This window comes from Perca fluviatilis, chromosome 5, assembly GCF_010015445.1.
Source record: "Perca fluviatilis chromosome 5, GENO_Pfluv_1.0, whole genome shotgun sequence".
NCBI classification, from domain to species: Eukaryota; Metazoa; Chordata; class Actinopteri; order Perciformes; family Percidae; genus Perca; species Perca fluviatilis.
In genome coordinates this window covers 27,808,512-27,825,284 of record NC_053116.1, presented here as the reverse complement: position 1 = coordinate 27,825,284, position 16,773 = coordinate 27,808,512, and the positions used below count along the sequence as shown (strand labels likewise).

At 40.3% G+C, this 16,773-nt stretch overlaps 1 protein-coding gene across 1 annotated transcript in view; it reads left to right on the top strand.

Annotated features, from left to right (window-relative positions):
- rhoab (ras homolog gene family, member Ab) overlaps positions 1 to 11,136 on the top strand; it is a 15,402-nt gene extending 4,266 nt beyond the window's left edge. Inside the window, exons 2-5 of the mRNA XM_039800791.1 lie at positions 7,541 to 7,698; positions 9,290 to 9,410; positions 10,516 to 10,646; positions 10,847 to 11,136. Coding sequence (XP_039656725.1) covers positions 7,543 to 7,698; positions 9,290 to 9,410; positions 10,516 to 10,646; positions 10,847 to 11,020 — 582 coding nt within the window. The 5' untranslated portion in view covers positions 7,541 to 7,542 and the 3' untranslated portion in view covers positions 11,021 to 11,136. The remainder of the gene's footprint in view (positions 1 to 7,540; positions 7,699 to 9,289; positions 9,411 to 10,515; positions 10,647 to 10,846) is intronic.
- Positions 11,137 to 16,773: the final 5,637 nt, after the last annotated feature.

The following is a 16,773-nucleotide window of genomic DNA, read 5'->3' as shown; positions in this document are numbered from 1 at the left end:
TCCCCGTCTCTCCTTATCCGTTGTTTGTCTCTCTTAATTTCATCTCATGCAGTGTGTTTACATGCACAGCAGTAACCCCGGTTAGTGAAGAACCGGGTTATGTCAGTTCTCCCTGTATACATGAGCAGGGAAGAATAGGAAGAATGACAATAGGTGGCGCTCTGCCAACGCACAACTGGCCCTTCCTTCCGGTTGACCAATGTCAACATTACACGATCGGCCTTTTCAATTAGTAAAATTGAACAACTTAATGTTTCACTCACACATTCTTGTCACAGCGTAGGAACGCACGCCAGGCTACTGACAACTTTTTCGGCTGATTATAACCTCTGTAACCAGTGTCGGGTGGAATTAGCAAGCTAACTTTGTTAGTGAACTAACGTTAGCCAGCAGCTGCAGCGGGGGCCACTCTGCCCCTCCACTTTTTTGCAGAGACATTGTATGTTGTCATAGCAATGACAACAACAGATCATTTCTGGTTTCCGGGTTATGAGAACTCCAATTTTTAACCAGGGTACGGTGTTTATATGACGTTTGAGAAATCAGTGGTATTGCCGTAACCCGAATATAATCTGTTTTTTAAACTGCATGTAAACGCTCTGGTTAGCCAATGTGGAGGGGCGGAGCTTTGCACATGTAGCCTGGTCCTTATTACTTACCAAGATTATGTTGATAACATGCACTCAGTTTTTTGTTACTAATCCCATCAGCAAAGTCTGCATAACCAACCTTTTCTTTTATTGGCATTTCTCAAAATGTTTAATTTATTCACCCAAAGAAGACAGCTGTAGGACCTCAGCTGTAAAGTGGTTGTCTGCAGGCTGTAGTTGGTGTTCCAACTACTTTCACCACTTCACATACAAACCCCTTCTAAGCATGACAAGCCTGTTAAATGTTTTGGGCTAGCTATTTGCCAAAGTGCTTTGTAGATATCATTAACATGTTAGCAACAGCCCGAGATGATGTTGTGTTGGTGGTAGTTTCACATTGTTTGGCGCCATTTAGCTGCAGGCTCCAGCTCCAAGGAATAGTTAAGATTGTCACCCAGATTTTATATTCCCATGCATCAAAACATAAGTGTAATCCAACCCATTTTCATCCATTTTTGTATTATCTGATTTGTGATGTAATTTACATGTTCAGCTCATAGAACAGGTATGGGGTGATTCGGCCAAAAAAAATCCTTTTCCTGAAAGCCCATTTAAAGCAATACGACTAAATAAACCATGAAGGTAATTTGTGGCATGAAAGCAAGAGTATGTGTTTCCTCCATTATTTTTAACTAACTATGAATGACTGACATAGGTGGAGACAGTGGAGCAAGAATAATTCTAGACCCGGTGGACATGAAAGTGAACTGGCGTTATCCTCTCAAGCTAAAGACATTGTTAATAAAAAAAAAGTTACACAATGTCAGTTGTGTGGAAATGGTTCAAATCTTTCAAAAGCAGAACGGGAAAAACAACAAATCTTTTCAATCACCTCACGAGGTACCATCCCAGCGACCAAACGGAGACTATGAAAATGCGGACTCATGCTGGCCCGAGTCCACACGCGGCATGCAAGTTTGGTCCAAAGTAGTAACGTTAGTTTGTCCGCTGTTAACAGCGCTGGCATTAGCTGTACCAAAACAACAATCAATCGTATCATCTTTTGCGGCCATTGGCCCATATAAAAACATTCAAAGAAGAGCTTGTAAGTGTAGTCAGTTAGCTACCCACAAGCAGAGAATCGGTGTCAGATTATCCTGTCTCAGTTTTGCTCAGTCTAAAATTATGGACCTACCTGGCCTCTTTAATCAGAATCAGCTTTATTGGCCAGGTTTGCGTAGACAAACGAGGAATTTGACTCCGGGAATCTTTGCTCTCAAAGTACATCACTTAACATATTAATAATAAAACAGACCGTCTGGCCACTCTCCATTGACAAGTGTTAACTTCCTTGAAGGTGGGTACTCTGAAGTTTAAATCCATTGGATCTGCTCAGAGCCACTCTGGATCTGCCATAACCAATCGCTAACATTTGGTCGTGACGTATGTCATGCGCATGTGCAACAAGACGACACTATCGGCTTATATTTAGCATAAGCATCGCTAGTGCTAGCGTTAGCCTTTGCCAACTCCTTCACTACTAACGGAGCAAGCTGGAAAATCAAACTTTTCCCGAACCCCGTGGGGAGGAGGGCCACAACATCATGGCCACCAACACAACTCGGCAAAGATTGATCTTGCTCGGGCTTTAACTTCTGGATATTAGGCAGCGTTGCTACAACGGACCGCATCCGACCGTATCTTTCTCCGCCGCCAATACGGTACTACAACTTTTTTTTTTTTTTTTAAACTTTATTTCAAAAGATAATTTACAGAAATCAATGCAATATGTAAACAAATACAATACAGACATATGTGTAAATAATATATGAAAGTGAAAAAAGGAAGTAGTCTAAGCATAGGAAAATAAAGGAAACAAAAGGAGAGACTTTCAAGAATGTTAAAAATAAAAACAGGGTCATTTAAACAGAGGTCTGAGTAGATATCAGATATTAATATAGTTTTCTTATTGGATACCAACTTAAGAGACTCAAAGTACATGTCAAATTCAACTTGAAATAGTTTGAAGCACGGTGTTGAACTAGAAAATTTTGCCTTGTGGATATGGAACTTAAAACCTAATAAAATAAAGAGATTTACAATATTACACAACTTTCTATATTTACATTCAAAATAGGTAATGTTTCCTTTCAAGTGTGATTGTATGATTTGTTTTAGATACCATATAATCTTCAAAACTTTTCCAGAATGCAATACAGAATGAGCAACCATAAAAAAGAGGAGTTAACGACTCTTCTTCTGTTTTACAAAAACTACAATAGTTATCAACAGGCATGAATTTCGAGACAAATACATTTGTAGGGTATATATTATGTAATATTTTCAAATGTAATTCCCTAACTTTGTTCGTGATACAATATCTAAAGGGAACAAGCCACGCCCTGTGCCAGTTAACATTAGTAAAATGAGAATTCCAGAAAAATTTCCCACAGGGTCATACTTTCTTTCAGAAAGCATTTTCTAATGTGCTTATTAGTACAATTACTGCTCATAATATCCATAGCGTTTATATAAAGAGTAAAATTTAAAACCAGTAACTTAATTTTGTTTTTTATAACTTTTTATTAATTCTAATATGCCATTAGGTATAGATTTGAAAACTGTATTATATTCTTTGAACACGGTACTACAACTCAAACTAGCGCACATCATGACCTCAACGTCACCGTTCTCAGCCACTCCCTCTGTTCGCTGATTGGACCGCCAAATATTTGGCCGGAGAATATACCGCAAACCCAGACGGAGTACTGAAGGAAAATGAAAATTGAGCGGAAGTACGTAGGAGGGCAGAGACAGGCTAATGTCACCCTGCTCTTTTGAAACGAGAGTTCAGGCAGTTCAGACACAGCAGTCTACACTGCTAATGGAGATTTTGCTGTTGTCTTGTCTTTATAATTCCCCTGTTAAGTGTTTTCCAGCATCTTTTTGTTTGTTTTTTTGAGCTAAGAAAAAGGTTTTTTTTTTTTTATTTACTTATTTATTTTTATGAAAATGTATTGTCTGCTACTGTCATTGAAAGCCCAGCGGCTGCTTTGTATTACCGATTTCAAGACTCTGGTTGTCTGAGTTGCTCTTAAGGAATCATTTGTGGCGTTATTGACTTGCTTATAGGCACCTAGCCAGCATTTGTTAAAAGGAGGGCACATTGTCATTTACCCGGTTTACCCTCTGGTCAAACGTTTCAAGCATTGACCACACACGTAGCTCGAGGCTACAGCTGCCCCCATTTTTGTCTTTTCCTTTTTTCCAAGTCATGGAGGAAATGGTCTGATCTTATTTGACACTGCTGTCCTACTTGGAGATTCATTTACCAATTATAGACTGTTTGCAGCACCTCACAGTGCGTTAGTGCATTTTAGGGTCAGAATCTAATGGGACTGAGGGCAACAAAGGCTGTGATCCTGAAAATTCTATATTATTAGTAGGGATCAACCAATACCGTTTTTTTTTTTTTTTTTCAGTTACCGATACAGAGTATTGGTAGTTAATGAAACTGATAACCGATATTTGGAACCGATATGCATTTACAGAAAAACTAAATTATTATAATACATTATAAATGAAAACCGTAACCTTCTACAGTCCATGTAGCCTGTTAACCATTAGTACAAGTACTCTGATTAAAAAAAAATAAAAAGTAGCAATGACTCATAGTAAAAATACACATACAAGTATATGTCTTGCATTACAAATCTTGAGTTATTGTAACAAACAAAATTCTAAATTTGAACAAAATCTAAATAACTATTTCTGCCTTATTGCATTCAAAACTTAAATTTTGAAGCTGGTGTAGCTCATTTTAATTGACTTTAAGTCATAGTTTTAAGTGCAAGCAATATCATAATAAGCCTACCCCTTCAGGGTTTTTTTCTTAGTCATCTGGCTATAGGCCTAATGAACCAGCAAATGAAGTTATGGATGTTTGCTAAGGCTTATAAATTAGCTGTGAGACTCAACGTTCTTGCTGGCTACCGTTGCATATAACGTGCATCGCATGTAATGTGCAAACATTGTCTCATAAGTCCCTGTTGCACTGGAACCAATGTTTAAAGATTAAACTTTTAACTATCGCTCCACATAAACTTCTTTTAATGCTAATGATCTCGTTAACACTGCAAGCTAACATTGTCGCCACAGAAAAGTTCATTATTCAGGCTTTTTAAGTGATATAACTGGACAGACTTGTCATTATAGAAATAGATCAAAGGATTGGTCTGTTTTTGCAACTTCAGTGTGGAAATTATGTTTTTAACTTGGAAATTCCTGCAGCCTTACTTTTTTTTTTGAAGCTTAGCGCAACCAGCTCCACCGGAGCCTGAGACGCTTCTGCTCGAGGCTGCTGCATGTCAGCCTCAGATTTGATTGGCTAGATGGTATATGAGTAATAGCCAATCAGTGTTGTGGGCGGAACATTAAGTGAGACTCAGTGGTGAGTGAAACCGGAGCGAGAGACACAGAGCTGTAGCGGAGCCAAAGTAGCTCACTTTTTATTAATTAACTCTGTTATCTGTAAAATAAAACACTGATACTGATAATCTGCAAATTGCCAAATTTCGGCCACGATAATAATAATAATAATAATAATAATAATAATAATCGGCCAGGCCTACAATTGGACAATTGGTTGATCGCTACTAGAGAGCAATAATAGACAAGAAGCATACGAGTACTTGCGTTAGCTGAAAATGCCATTTGCATACAAACTGCTGATTGAACAAAAAATAAAACGAAGGCTAACGGCAAAAGTGACACAGGGAATTGAACCTCTAACCTGGACTGTGGTAGCGCCATGTTACAGCTCCAGAAATGCTGCATATCAAAACTGCAGCTCAGCTGATGAATTGAGAAAGAAGAGCAGAGGTGTCGGGGAGTTTGCTCTCTATCACGCCTCCAGCTGACTCACTGCTGGAGATAGCAGGGTAGAGAAAGGCGATTACACAGCACAGGGCTGCACTTTCTCGGATCAAGGAGGAAATGACCCAACAGTGATGTGATTAATTTACCCTCTTTACGCCGGGTCCAGTTGTCCTTGTGCCGTTAGTAAGCACACAGTAAATGTGCTTGTAAGCTGTCTGCAGCAGTGCCACCATGACAAATGAGGTGCGTTTGATACTTGGTGAATAAAATGTTTTGGATACAGTTCCTGTTCAAGTATGAAGGGAAATTGCCGTTTCCTGTTTTTTGTTGCGATCACATTCTGTTGTTTGTAAAATGTCACCATGAATCTTGTTATTATACACCAGCAAGAATTGAATAATTCTAAAGATGTTGATAGAAAATCAACATTTAAACCTAATTCCTGTGTTTGAGGCTAAGCTTGGATCACTCCATATTGAGAACTGTCATTTTACAGAAAGTCGCAGACTATAAAACACTCCTTTGCCCCAACTTCCCTTAACTCTGTTGGGCAAGCTCGTTCTCTCACACCCACACCGACACATGTGTTGGGTCTTCTACTGTCATGAATTACTGGTAGAGATGCACCGATAGACTGGTATTGGCCGGTTTTCACGAGCTCGGCCATGACCGGCGACCGGCAGGTCAGTCTGACATATGCCGATTTCATGCCGGTCAACGCTAATAAGTTGTACGAGTTACAGTTCTCAAGGACGCACGGACGCGACAGCACAGTCTCTTTTATGCTCAACTTTTCTGCCGTGTGTCGCGCGTACCCACGCTATTCTCGCACATTTAGGGAACCTCGTGAATTAACTTGCAACATGTCAGCGGTTTGGAAATTCTTCAGCGCGTGTGCAGAAGATAACAAGTTTGCAATATGCAACACCTGCAAAGAAAAAGTAGGGCGTGGAGGGACGACCGTAGTAATTTATATAGTTCTATTTTATAGTGATCCATTATCTGTTCAAAACATTTTCTATGTTCTGTGCAAAATGCTCTATTAAGGAAAAGATAGAAAATAAATATTTGCGTGTGCTGTAAAGTGGTTAGAAAAAATGAAATCGGTATCGGCTGGCCTAACTCAAAGAAAATCGGAATCGGCCTAGAAAGTTGTAATCGGTGCATCTCTAATTACTGGAACCTCGGCTACATTTTACTTCTTTGTAGCTGTTGTTGCGCTGTGCCGCATTTGACACCTTTCATGTTGACACCTGTATGTTGTGTAAGAACGGGACCGGAACGTAACAGGGACATACACAAAAACGTGCAGGGGCGCTGGTGCAATCTTAACACAGCACTATCTTCTGGCTGATACTGGCATACTTTATCATTATAAACCATGATAAGACAATTGATGATAGAACAGGGACAACAGCTCTGTCTCGACAAAATGGACGTGCTGTCACTCCCACCGGTCAGTCTATAGCCTAAAATGCAGCTAGCTTGCAGGATGTTTGTGTGATTTCAGTTTTTGATTTACACCTACTGTCCTCTGCCTTTTTGGCCAACAAGCCACTAAATATTAGGGGATTCCTGCTCTTGTCAGGCCACTTGTGCGATATTAAATAAGCCTGAAGGGTGGCAAGCCTTCCTTACTTTAACCAAAATCACAAATATGAAGACCATTACATGTCCGGCTTGGGTTTTCTTGTTTTCCATTAATCGTCTCACAACCCCCTGAGAGAACCTTGAACTGCTTTTTTTCTCCAGCCCTGTGGTTAAATGTGTCAAGTATAGTGTTGCATGGTGCACCTGCATGATGCAACACTACTCAACACATAGTCTTGCTTTCATGCCACATATATTGAACACAATTTTCATGTTTTCTTTAGTCTTAATCTATAAAATGGGCTGTCCTGGCATTTTTACACGGGATAGTTTGTTGTGTATTTCCCCCTAAGATCACAAATATTGATGGTTCTGAATAGTCAAATGCTCTGCTGTTAACAGTTGTACTTTTGATTCTTCTTAATGCTTTTCCCGTGGCTCCTTGATCATAACCTCCTCCTCCTCCCGGTGTGTTCCTCCAGGGATGGCAGCCATCCGTAAGAAGCTGGTGATAGTGGGGGATGGAGCTTGTGGAAAGACCTGCCTTCTGATTGTCTTCAGCAAGGACCAGTTCCCTGAGGTCTACGTCCCCACCGTGTTCGAGAACTACGTTGCTGACATAGAGGTGGATGGCAAACAGGTGAGACCATTGCAGTGAAACTGTCACTACTATCAGTCTTTCCCATTCCGTGTCATGTCAGAATGGCGCCTCGGGGTAAATGGATTGATCCACACCGCGGACGGCGAGAACTGTACTCCACCTCTTCAAGTGGGCTTGGGCACGGATCGTGTTCACGCTAATCAAACGAACTGGACTTTGAGGTTAAATAAATGTACTCTGATCTGGGCCCAGGTCCCTGATGTGAAACTGCGCTGTTCAATTTTCACATCTTCCCTCACATTGCAGCAGTCATCTGCTAAATCTGGTGTGTTTTTTACAGACTGCTTTCGTTTTGGGCTTAGTCACAGGCCTTCAAATCAATCAACAAAATATGTGTAGGTGTTTCTGTGTCTGTTTTATCTAAAATGCCGTCAATTGCTATGCTAACTCACGCTAACCAGGTGTTTTTGTAATTGATTTTATTTTATTTCATTTCTATGTGGATACAGATAGACGCATGATGATAGTGTTCATGCCTGATTTAGGTAGTGTTTTACCCCGAGGAACCAGGACATTGTAGGGTTAGGGCTCTGTTTAATACTTAAACATTTAATCAAAGTCCACTGTAACTCAGAAATTAGGAGGGATTCTCATCTGGGGGGGAGACTCCTCGTGACTTTCAAGTTCATGATGTATGTGTGCCACTGTGGATAACTGCAGCACCCGGCCCAACTCATCAGTCAAAACCCCACACGTCCTGACCTCATTTTTGGGTTAATGGGATTCTGGGACGTTGAGTCTTTGTTGGCTTGGTTTGGTTTGATTTCTAACCCTCTGTGCTGCCGAGGAAGACTCAGGCTACTTCTTGTCAAGTGTCGCACTTTTCCAAATGTCTCGATCTGGTTTCCTTTCCAGATTTTAGCTTTGCAGTCTGCTCGCGTAGAGAGGTTTTTACACGTCACGGTCACATTTTGTAGTGGCAGGGCTTACGGGCCGTGTCCCAGAGCGTTTAGTGATGAACAAATACAGAATTGGACTATTGCTAATTTGAACCTTGTATTAAATCACTCACACTTAGAAAAAGGGTCACGTGTGTCAGTTGATTTAAAAATATATCCTATATTTAATTTATAGAATAGGACTACAATTTATTTTTATTTTTTTGACAATTTTCCCAGCATTGCAGAGATCCTCCACCTAAAATGTAAAATTGTATTCTTTGCTTTCCTTCTTATATTCCTTTTTGATATTATGATGCACTGACTTCCTCTCGTGGAATAAGACAATAAATCTGTCCTTTTCTAGTTCCTGGTCAGGACGAGGTCGATTAGTTTTTTTTTTTTATCTCATTTATTTGCTGCCTTCACTGTGAAAGTTGTGCTGATCAGGATGGACATGGTGTATTAACTTTTCTCCCTCCCTTTTGTTCTTCCTCTTCTCTTTCTTGTTCCCCTTTACTCCACATTCCTTTGTCCTTCTTGTTTCCCGTTTTTTTTTTTTTTTTTTTTTTTTTTTTTTTTTTTTTTTTTTTTTTTTTTTTTTTTTTTTTTTTTTTTTTTTTTTTTTTGTGTGTGTGTGTGTGTGTGTGTGTGTGTGTGTGTGTGTGTGTGTGTGTGTGTGTGTGTGTCAGGTGGAGTTGGCTCTCTGGGATACTGCGGGTCAGGAAGACTATGACAGGCTTAGACCTCTCTCTTATCCAGACACTGACGTCATCCTCATGTGCTTCTCCATAGACAGCCCTGACAGCTTGGGTGAGTACAAATCTCTCTCTCTCTTATAAACACACACAGAGTGCTGTATTGTTTGGTTTATAACTGTCAAGGCATTATTTATGTGTGCAGCTTGGAGTCCAAAACATATTTCTCTAAAGGCACAATAAAGTATATTGTATTGTACACAGACGCACACCTACAAACAAATCATTTGCCATGCAGCCATGCTGTAAAACAACAAGTCATGCCTTTTCTGTCATCATGATTATGAGCAGCACTTCTGTGATCACATGGAAATGGATTTGCATAAAATAAGGTGATGAAAGTTACAGATAATGTAAGTGCTATACATGAATTGAATAGGATTAAATCAGAGGAAGTTACAATTATAATAAAACAAAGGCCTATCGTACTAAAGCTCGTAATTCCACATTGGTTTACATGACCATTCTTCAGACAACACCTCTCCATTTAAAGCAGTGTTTTTGCTGACCAAGTGGGAAAGATTTTTTTTTTTTTTTTTCCAACACTTGATGCTCAGTTGAGATATGGAGGCTTTTCTTTGTTTCTTCTCGTCTTCAGAAGCAGCATTATCTTTGCAGTGGCTCGCATTTTAAATTAAATTACTTAGTAAATGTCGGTCTAATCAAAATGCTGACGTCCTGTGATTTAACTCTGTTAAACTAATTTAAAGATAAGGGTATTTGCTGAGACATCAAATAGCTTTTATGCAAGGCTTTCCATTATCTGCTTTTTCAAAGTGTCAGTTTCAGTTGTAGCGAGAAGAAATGGTACCAGCCTTTCCTTTGAGTTTATTTTTGACAGTTTTTAGAATTTCCTGTTTTCTTAAGTGAGACCGACAACAAGAGTAATCACTTGACTATCACAGTGCAAGAATGGGTTTGGTGCCGTTTTTATAGTTCTGTCACTTTTTCCTTTTTTATTGAGCTGTGGTGGCCTCCCATTGTAGAACGTTTATCTCACAGCTGGAAAATGTTTAAATATAGTAAAGATTCATCACCTCTATTGTAATGGGCTCTGCATTCAATTTTAGTCTAACAACCAAAATTACCTCAGACACATAAACACATAAAATAAAATAGCCAATGATTATTGATCTATCCTGTCTTTTTTTCCTTCACAGAAAACATTCCAGAGAAGTGGACCCCAGAGGTCAAACACTTCTGTCCCAACGTTCCCATCATCCTGGTAGGAAACAAAAAAGACCTACGCAACGATGAGCACACGCGCCGAGAGCTGGCCAAGATGAAACAGGTACCCTAATTCTTCTTTTGGCTGGCTCAAATAGCTACTTAGACTTTTTTTCTTCTTTTTTGTAACAGATCTCTATTATTCTCTAGTATTTATAGAAGTACTTTATCTTTATTAGCTAGTATTTTCTAGACTTGTGAATATTCATGGTTACTGTGAATGTGTTCCTAATCCAAATTCTTGGTTTTCTCTTCATCCAATAGGAGCCAGTGAAGTCAGAGGAGGGCCGGGACATGGCTGGCCGGATTGCAGCTTTCGGTTACATGGAGTGCTCCGCTAAGACCAAGGACGGCGTGCGGGAGGTGTTTGAGATGGCCACCAGGGCGGCTCTGCAGGCCCGCCGCGGAAAGAAGAGCAATAAATGTGTAGTGCTGTAAAATGGCCGACATATTTGGACTGTTTTCACCCTGGGCTACAGTGCCCAGGAGCTAGGGCTCGGGAGGGACGGTGGGATTACTAGATGGGAGAGGGAGGGGGGGCGAAGAAAAGAGTGCAGTAAATGACTACTGCTGTAAAATGGCCGTTTGTTGGACTGAATTTACCCTGGGACTTGGGTTTGGGATGCTTTGTTGGGGGGGGGGTGACTACCGCTGTAAACCATTGGGCTCTTTTCCTGTGGGTTTTCTATAAATTTGGGAAATTTACACCAGCCAAACGCTGGTACATTTTGTCTTTTCAACAAGCCACTTACACTGATAAAGATCATTAGGAGATCCTGGTCCTTTATACAAATCTAGCTGACTGGTAACACTGATTAAGTTGCTGGTGAATTATTGGATGTTCCAGGCTGTTCAGTATGGACAACAAAAAAGGTTTAGTTTCCTGCCTAAATGACTTGACAGATGGATGGAGTGGTGGGGGGACAGACAGCACAGTCAATGAGTACCACTGTAAATGGCCACCAGTGGACTATTTATCCCCAGTAATATTTATCCCCTAGAAGTAGGAATGGGGCGGTGGGGAGTTGGACAGGTGGAGGGATGTGAAGCCTGAAGCCTGGGTGTGACCATGATGAGACTGTATACCAAACCAGTGCAAATTGTGCGGTGTTTATAGTTTTGCACATTCAGCCTACTTATGTGCTGTAGTTACCTGGGCCCCCAAGTAGACCAATCACCAGTAAACTATTATTCTCATGCTGCTCAAAATGGTGCTCGAAACAGGTTTAAGGTTGATTTAGCTTGCAGTTCAATTCAATAACAAAAACCAGACATTTTTGTTGTAAAATGAGGCATTCAGAAAAGTTGATCCTGATTGGGTTGTTGCAGCCACAGTATTCAACAAGTGGTCACATGCTCGGGTCTTATGTGTGGTATTATCAGAGCGGCATGGAGCTACATGCTCACATGTCCAGCTCCGTGTCGGTTAGTCTCACTGTGGCTAATCCTGTGCTCAAAGATTCCCGGAGACAAACACGTTGAGCTGTACTCTTACTGAGATGATCTGTTACAGCCATCTAATAGTGAGCGCTCTATTTTTTGAAGATAAGCTGCAGCTAAGTGCAGAGTTTGAATTGAAAGAAAATGCCCACAGCACTGGTTTTTAAATGTAAAAAACTATCATTGCCACCTGTATTCCAGTTGCTGCTCTAAATGTTGGTCATCTTACTATAGCAGTGTTGTAGCGGACAGCGTGAAGTTTACTTCCTTCCAGAGGAGCAGCATTGTGATACCGTCGGCATCAGGGCTGGACTAAAAGTACCCACGTGCTGGTGAATCTTTACTGAGGTTGGTCCGTCTACTCCGGGAGGCGATCAGCTGAAGGTTCTGAAACGTCAAGCGTTCGTCGGACTGACTCGGTGGAAGGGGGCAGGTGAATTGTGGTCCCACTGGATGACAAAGTTAGCGTCCTGCCCTGCATAGATACAACCAGAGTAAACTCTTGCCAATGCTCAGCTCCCATCCCTTCCTGCTCCACATAGCTGACTGCTGGTGCTCAACTTCCCCTGGTTTTAGACCAGGACAAAGAACAAGGAGAGGAGAGTATTGTGTTTACATGCACACCACTGACATCCTTATTTGGGATGAACAACTATTCGTTTTTTTTGTGTAGGCATGTATAAAAGTCAGATGTACAATAACCAGAACTAGTTAATGTTTGAGGGGGAAGGTGCCTGTGATATACCACATTATCCACCATATACATGTCTGCCTTTTACTGGTTAACTGTTGGTTTAACAGTTCATCTTAAAAAGACAAACATCACACACGTGACATGACCTTTTTGTACTGTGCATGGAAATGCCAGAATTGTCAGGTTGGCTAGCTTGATATATTTTGGGGGTAAAACATGCTGGTAATCAGTAGCTATCACGAGTGAGAATCAACTGCCTGCTGTCTGTTGGACATTTTTTCATTTTGGGGTATTTTTCATTTTTTGGAGGACTTTCCATTCTAACTAGGGTAAGGGTGGCCAGTCATATTTGGGATTTATCAGCCACCAGCCTCCCCTGACTCTTCTGTGTTTTTTTTTTTGTTTTTTTTTACTGGCAGATTCAGGCTCTCTTGACAAAGTTGAACCCTCCTGTTCTTCTTCCTGGCCTACAGGGAGCAGCCTGTTCCAGAAACTTGGTCTTGTGTTGTTGTTTTTATACTTAATGTTCTGCTTTAAAAAAAGAGAAAAAAAATCATAAATATGTTGTCTATCAGTATTTAAAATAGGAGGTGTAAGACTATGGGACTGCTTATGTGTCGTCGCTTTAGTTCATTCTTCTTTTGTGCTTTAACTGAATTTTTCTGATGATTAACAATTGGTTGTAACGACCCGTCAATCATCCCTGCCAAATGCTGTTGTTAGGCAGTCAGGAGAAAGGCTGGCCCCTCGGCTGCCTGTCTAGAGCATCGCCAGCTCTTTTTCTGTTCTTTGTTTTGAACACAAACTTGGCTTAAAAGACAAAAGGAAAAACAATGCAAGTTTCCTTATGTACACATTTTTATTTCTACTTTTTATTGTATTTTTAAATCCTAATTTTGGATGCTGAAGCAGTGACGTAAACAAAAGAACCGGAAAACCAAGCTGTATGCAAAGTCTGTAAATATAAAATGTGGGTTTGTTCATACTAGACTATACACGCGCACAGGACTGGAAACTATTTGTAAACTAGCTTTGGTTTGTGTAATAAATTACTTTCTATAACACCCAGCTCCTATTTATTGTGGTCTCGGGATTTGTGTATCCAGACTGAATGTGACACACAAGTCACATATAAACTGACAAATTATGGTAAAATGTAAATTATTTATGAAACAGTTGAGAGGAAGGAAAGAAACTTTTGGAACCACAAATGAAATACTTTTAAGTTTTCCATCAAGAATAATTAGTTGACTCAAGATGTTCAATTTGGATGAACTAAAATCCATATCTTGCTCTTGACCGTTGACTTGTCTGTGCAACAGACTGAAAAGTCCGACCACCTTAACACATCCATGCTGGACCCCTTCAATTATAATTTATTGTTATATAATAATTGTTAGTTATTTACTTTTTGGTATGAAGTTGGTGAGATTTGCGTGAACCAGCCACTATTAAAATGTGGATTTTTAGTCAAGCAACTGCATTTGAATTAGTGCTCTTCCCCAAACCTGAAAGCTACACCCCCAAATTTTTATCCCACCTCATTACTGAATAGTCACAGCGGAGTTTCAAAACAATGCATTAGTGATCATGGGTTCTGTTGGACACTATATACTAGTTGATCTGTGTTGCATGCAGTAGTGGTTTTTAAATCTTTGTGGTGCAGAGCCACAGATCATTGCAACAATAAAATCCCACCGCAGCCCCTTCTGATTGGACAAGACTCCCACGCAGAGCTTCAGCTGATCATAAACCAGGGTCGGCACACACAATGACACACTGAATGTCATCCCAACCCCTAACATCACTGAGTTTAAGAGCAAGTTTTTAAGATTTCAGCTACTAAGCATCACACCAACAGGCTTCTTTTAAGACTACTACTCCACAGTGTGGAGCTCCTCTCCACTTGTGCTAATGTAACTCTGTTTAAGTGTGCCAAATATACTATTAGTCTTTTCACAAAATTAAAATGAGGTAAACATATTGTACCTTGCCACAAATAAATGAAAATACAATGTGTATTCCAGTCATTGCAATATATGTAGTCTGATTTTATAAAAAAAAAAAAAAAAAAAACGGTACAATATAGGTAATTAGGATGATTGCTGGTTGAGGAGCAGAAAGAAACACCACATCACTCCGAGATGTGCCAGCAGCCTCACTCTGAGGCCCGTGCTGCAGAGAGAACGGAGTGTGTGGGATGCCGAGGTGAGGCAGTTTCAGCCTGTGTGGGATGAAGCTGGATGTTGTGGAGTGATAACGAGAAGGTGCGAGCGTGTGCACAGTGTGGAACCGCTCTGTGTAAGGCAGCGCTGAGGAGGAGTGGAAATCATATATATAAAATGGATGTACGAGCAGGATGGCGCTCACAAGGAGCATGCACTTACAGTAACCTCTTCATATAGAAACATATATATTTAGCCTCACATGCAGCATACATCGCGTTACATTTTTACAATTAATGTGGACCAAATAGTGTCAGCGATCTCTCCATGTCTGATTCTGTTTTGAGCTGGATGTGAACACTGAAATCATCGTTTGTTTAATGCTGCCAGAGCAATAAATGATCAGAGGCAACTGTCAATATGTTGGTGCTACTGTTAGCATGAAGGACAAGAGAACACAACAAGAGAGGAAGTAAAACAGCCAATTTCATAGGTATTCAGGGACATATATAACACCAAACCTCAAGACACTATGGCAAGGGTATTTCAAAGAGGGGAAAGCATATAGACACAAAAACACGTCTCTTACATTGTCACTGTGCAAGCATCAGCTGGTAGCAGCTAGTAATTTAGAACTGAATTTAAAAACTTAGTAGTAGCAGTAGTCTCTATAAAAGATCCAAGGATGAGGGTTGTGAGCCTTAGAACCTACATTTCCTACATTCCTGGCTTTCCTACTGTCATTCCTTCCATTGCATGCCGCTCAGATCACAGGTCGAACTCTAGTCTCGCTCCACATTATTACATCATAAAGATGCCCAGAGTGAACTACGGTTATACAGGAGACTTGTGTGCTATGGTTGGAGGAGGTGGAGGGATAAACCAGTATAGAAAATAGGAGGAAGGATAGTAGGAGGAGGCCTCCAATGATGGATTACAAGAGGTGTAGTAGGTGGATGAGAGAGGAGAGAGTCAGCTTGTCCCACTCTGAGTGAAAATGACTCCCTGCAAATGAGAAGAGAGCACTTTTTTACCCTTACTGTAAAACACTAGACCATCTGAGCCAGAGCACTGTTAGTCGCTAGTGGCCACTAAGCTGCATTTTACTGTATATTATTATAACCCTCAAGTGGATTCACAAGGAAATCTGCTGGATTGCTCTGCAGCACAAAACAGGGCATTGGCTCTCCAGAGCAAACACTTTTTTTCCCCCAATGGCAGATGAGTGTTGATGGAAAAGCAACTTTCACGTTCCAAAATATTTTTCTTCTTCAGTAAAGCCAAAGAGATAACAGCAAGCATGGTGGGAGAAGTATTCAGATCCTTTACTTAAGTAAAAGTAGCAATTCCACTACAAGTGCTGCATTCAGTACTCATTCTGTAAAAAAATGATTTTAACTCATTTACATACAAACTGTGTAGTTTAATCCACAGCAATGCATCACATTCTATATGATTATAATAACAGTATCTCACAAAAGTGAGTACACCCCTCACATTTTAGTAAATATTTCATTATATCTTTTAATGGGACAACACTGAATAAATGACACTTTGCTACAATGTAAAGTATTAAGTGTACAGCTTGTATAACAGTGTAAATGTGCTGTCCCCTCAAAATAACTCAACACACAGCCATTAATGTCTAAACCGCTGGCAACAAAAGTCAGTACACCCCTATGTTAAATTCCCATAGAGGCAGGCAGATTTTTATTTTTAAAGGCAAGTTATTTCATGGATCCAGGATACTATGCATCCTGATAAAGTTCCCTTGGCCTTTGGAATTAAAATAGCCCCACATCATCACATACCCTTCACCATACCTAGAGATTGGCATGGTTTTATGTCAGTTAGCCTAATAGCTGGTTTGATTTGCATTGAGAGATGATTTT